Source organism: Gavialis gangeticus, unplaced genomic scaffold, assembly GCF_001723915.1.
Source record: "Gavialis gangeticus isolate Ggan-Ray unplaced genomic scaffold, GavGan_comp1, whole genome shotgun sequence".
Lineage (NCBI taxonomy): Eukaryota > Metazoa > Chordata > Crocodylia > Gavialidae > Gavialis > Gavialis gangeticus.
Window position 1 is genome coordinate 81,698,818 of NW_017729025.1, and position 4,540 is coordinate 81,703,357.

At 43.7% G+C, this 4,540-nt stretch overlaps 1 protein-coding gene across 1 annotated transcript in view; it reads left to right on the forward strand.

Moving 5' to 3' along the window:
• ZFYVE19 (zinc finger FYVE-type containing 19) overlaps positions 1–4,540 on the forward strand; it is a 14,750-nt gene that overhangs the window by 2,142 nt on the left and 8,068 nt on the right. Inside the window, exons 3-5 of the mRNA XM_019519014.1 lie at positions 640–693; positions 1,247–1,407; positions 2,464–2,609. Of these exons, the coding sequence (XP_019374559.1) occupies positions 640–693; positions 1,247–1,407; positions 2,464–2,609 (361 nt within the window). The remainder of the gene's footprint in view (positions 1–639; positions 694–1,246; positions 1,408–2,463; positions 2,610–4,540) is intronic.

Below are 4,540 nucleotides of genomic sequence, written 5' to 3' on the forward strand. Positions count from 1 at the left end.
TTTGGGGGGGGGGGTGGTGTCAACCGGCAGGGGTATGCATACCCCAGGGGGGTACTTGGGAAGGCCCCAGAGGGTATACAGCAGCAGCACAGAGAAACAGTGGGTGGGGGCACCAGCACATTGTGGCATTACATACCACATGCAGCTGGCGCTTTTGTTTTTGCCGGTGCTGTGCACTGCTGGTACTTCCAGTTTTGCTGCTGCATACCATGCGGGGGCCCCCACCCTGCCACTCCTCAAGCAGCTGGTGAGGGACTCCATGCTTCTCCACTGGCTGCTGGGGGTACACCGACCAAAAAAAGTTGAAAACCACTGCTTTATATTGTAACATTGATAGCCATTTTAAACTAAGTCAATCTTGTGCAGATACAGTACAGATGGGAATAAAAAGTAAGAAGACTGAGTCCAGTTTCCTGCTGTTATATGCAACCTCCACATAATCCTTTTCAGAAACTGGGCAGATGCCATCTGGTTTGGTTTTTGAAAGGAATTGTATGATGCAGCTGCTGATGAATGCAGTTGAACCATACATTCTGTTCCCATAGGTTTGAACAAGAGAGGGTATGTGATAGAAGCATGTGGTTCAGACATGTGCCTCTGTACTGTGCTTCACATTTGGGATTTATTTATTTTTCCCAGAGGGGTGTCTCAAAGCAGCACAGCAAGATGGTCCCCACCAGAGAACTACAAAAAGTGAGTTCTGCTCATTTGGTTATTTCATTGCATTTCCCCTTGGTCCTTGTCTTTTCTACTGAAATTGCCAGAAGGCAGGGTCTTGGATATGGACTGCTTAGGACTGGATTGAGACCAGCAGCTGTTGTGCAATGCTGGTAAAACAGTTTTCTAGATACTAATGACTTCTGGCTGTTATGGTCTAGCTGGATTCAACTTTAAGTTTATGCATCTCTGATTCGGCTGGTTTTTATAAAGTGCACCTCTACCTTGCCTTCTGCCTGGATTTCACCTGTGATACAAAAGCATAAATTTCTGCATTTCACTGCCAACTCTGCCATTCACTTTTTGACCACTTTATGTTGCTGCTGTTCAATAATCTTTTCCCCCTAATGCCCCAGAATTAAATCTAGCCTATTGAAGTCAGGAGCAGGAATATAAAAGCGTTTTGCCCTGTTCTCTTTTATAGCATCTCTTCCCAAATAACTTTTGTTACAGAGTGGCTCACAGAAGATCTTTTCAGAATTCATCTTCTGAGTTCCAAGCTCTGCTGCTTTTTCCCTCCTTGTCCCAGGCGTGTAGCAGCTCTTGAAGCAAAGCAGAACCAGCCCAAGAGGCAGCCAAAGGGACCCACAAAACTCCAAGGCCCAGCAGATCCGAAATATCAGGGGCTGTCAAAAGAGGACAGAGCTATTGCTGAGAGGCTGGAGAGGCTCAAGGAGGACACAAAGCCCAGTGAGTGTCACAGGACTGCGGAGACTCTCAGTGGGGAAGCAGTGGTTTCGTTGCAGCTTGTGCGATGCAGAATAGGAGCAGTGGATGATGCTATTACAACTACCAGTGTATTGGTATTCTAGTCTGTGTGCCTGGGAATTGGTAGGAGAAAGCTGGCCATGGAAGCCAGGCCCTGCCTGTGCTACCACAGCATGTGGCATTACCTTTTGGCTACCTGGGTTAAAATCCTTGGCTTAGCTGTCTTGGACTCCTGAGTTTTCATTGACTTGCTCAGTGCAGTTCTTACCTAAGTATCTCACACAGTAAAATAATTTGCTTGTTTATATTTGTCTTGGGCTATTTTTGTGCATGATAGCAAGAGAAACGAGACAAATTGGGGGCCAGCACACTGCTATGACTGTGGCCATAGCATTATGCCAAAGGTTACACACGGGAGCAGTTTGTCTGGGCTGCACCAGGGCTCCAGGGGATCCCATTCTGGTCAATCTTGCCTCACAGGAACTGAAGAGAGAGCTGATTTCAACACATGGTCCCAGGGAGGGTCTGAAACCAGTCTCTCATAGGGAAAGAAACTTAACTAGTTTTAAGATGGAGCTTGATTTGTCTTTGACTGGGGTTATATGAGTGGTGTCTGTAGTGTCAGGGGACTGGGGTCAGTGACCCAGGAGATCCCTTCCAGTCCTGCGTTCTTACAGTGCATAGACAGCAGCACACTTTGCTCCCTGAAACATGAGGGTGCTGTGTTCATTTCACTTTCTTCCTTGTAGGTGTATTGGTCCTGTGAGCTCATGTGAAGTTGCTAATCTTCCAGCTGCCTTCACCTTATGGGTTGAAGTATATGTAGGAGGGGGCATTCATCAGAAAGCAGTAGATTGTACTTTGATGCCAATATCTTATACATTCATAATCTCTCTGGGTGTAATTAATAGGATGAGAGAGACTTTGCTTAGATGTCTGGATCCCTTATTCTAACAAGAAAAATAAAATGCAAGCGATTCAGATGAGATGAACCCATTTGCTTTCAGTAAAAGAAAAACATTTTGGTCTGAATTTTAGAGTCCATCCCATCTCAGGCTGAGATAGAATCTAGGCTTGCAGCATTGAAGCATGATCCCTGCAAACCTGTTCCATCTACACAGGAGATGGAGGACCGCCTGGCTGCCCTACAAGGGAGAGTCCTACCCTCCAAGGCTCCGAGACCGGTAAGATCTAGTCCCCTTATGTCAGTTATTTCCAGTTCATCTTCCTAACCTTGAATGCTAGGTGTGGTGTCCCAAGAGATTTCAGAGGAATGTCAGCCCTTCTTCCTGCTTTATTTGTATGCATCTGCCATACCACTTCAGAAATATATAAAGTTGCTCCCTGCTTATGGTATTGCTGTTGTACCTCATTGAAGTGAGGGCACCTAGTCCTTTTTAGGCTGAAGTCAGAGGTACAGGAGCACTTGTGGTGCTACCAAACAAATGATAGCTAGTTTAAGTGGCTGAAAAGGAAGCAGCCCCATGTTTGAGATACAGATAAGACTCCTACAGTAAAGTGCAATTTGTTTCTGTGAGAATTTTTGGCTTGAGAGAGAGCCTTGCTTGGACAGCAGAGGCCAGCATCAGGAGTCCTGGATTCTATTCCCACTTTAGTGGTTGATCCACTTTGATGCAGAATAAGGTGAAGGAATGTGGGCTGAATTTTTAGAGGTGCTGAGAATGCCTAGTGCCTGTTGGAGGCAGTAGGACATGGGTGCTCCATGCCTCCAACTATCCACCCATTAGCCTTTGTTTTCCCATCTATAAAAAGGATAATGTTATTTGACTACCTCAGATAGGTGATGCAGTTTTTACGGGTACTTTTAAATCCTTGGATGAAGACTACTGTAATATGTAGTGTTGTTGTTGTTGTCATTAATAAATGTCTGAAGTGATGAAGTAAATGGCAGCCTAAAGAAGACAGTAAGACAGGAAAAGGTTTGCTTCTGATGGGTCCTGAATATAAGGCTATGCCTTACTTGCATTCCACATACTCCCTTTTCCCCAAAATCAGCCTTCCAAAATGAGGGTGTGTGTCTTAAGCAGAAGGATTACTTTTTCTTTTCTGAAATAGAATGACAGAGACACTGCTCTCAAATGGATGCTGCTTTTCTGTAGATCAGCAAGCAGAAAGTCCAGTGTGTTAACCCTCTCAGCCACTAAGGAATTTGCAATAGCTATTGACTAAGCTCACTAGCTTGTGCCTGAAGGAGCAATTGAGCTGGCTTGGGGCAAGTGAGGTGCCACATGCAGTTTAAAGTATCTTGGTGAGGTTTGTAGCATGAAAACAACACTTTTTTATTATTTAGAGAGACTTACATAAAGAATTATTTAATATAAAGAAGCAAGTTTGCTTCTGCTCTTGCAACAGTTTGGGACCTAGTGTTGCTGCTCTCCTGCCACACAAGGAAGTTCTTGGCATCTCGCTCAGACTGTTTCCTAGGATGCTACACTTCCTGGATACTCTGTTACCAGGAGGTCTTGTCCTGTGTCACACAGTTGACCACAACTCTGGAAAGTCTTTTTCCTATGTTCTGCCTTCCAAAAACAGGATATGGGTCTTACTGCATGGCACGTGCCCCTAAATATCAGAAGCTTACCTGTCCAAAGAAAAAGATCTTTATGACCTAGGCAGTCATTGATCAATGATCAAACAGGGCTTCCATGAGATGTTAGAAAGACAGGACATGACAGTACTCAGATATTGGAGAAAACTACTGTATTCGGTGGGGGTTAAAACCACCTTAAGGAGACGCTCTTGGGTGACAGTCTGCCGAAAACAGTTTTTTTTCTGCATGAATTAATAAAAATAAATCAATTACAGAGCTGAAATTGAATTGAAATGTTTCCATTACTTTTTTTTAACAAGTAATGTTTTACCTTTTTTAAGAACTTTTGAAGTGAAACCAAGCAGAAATTTTAGTGACCCTGGCTTGGCATGCATTTAAATTTTTAATTGAAAGCTGGGAGAAAAAATTTTACATTAATAGTCTAGTATGCTTATGTAAAATATAGATGTGTTCAGTTAAAAGAAAAAAGCATCAGCTTTATTTCTTAGCTTGGCACATTCCTTTTAATAGTTTCATAGATTTAGGGTCGGAAGGGACCTAGTA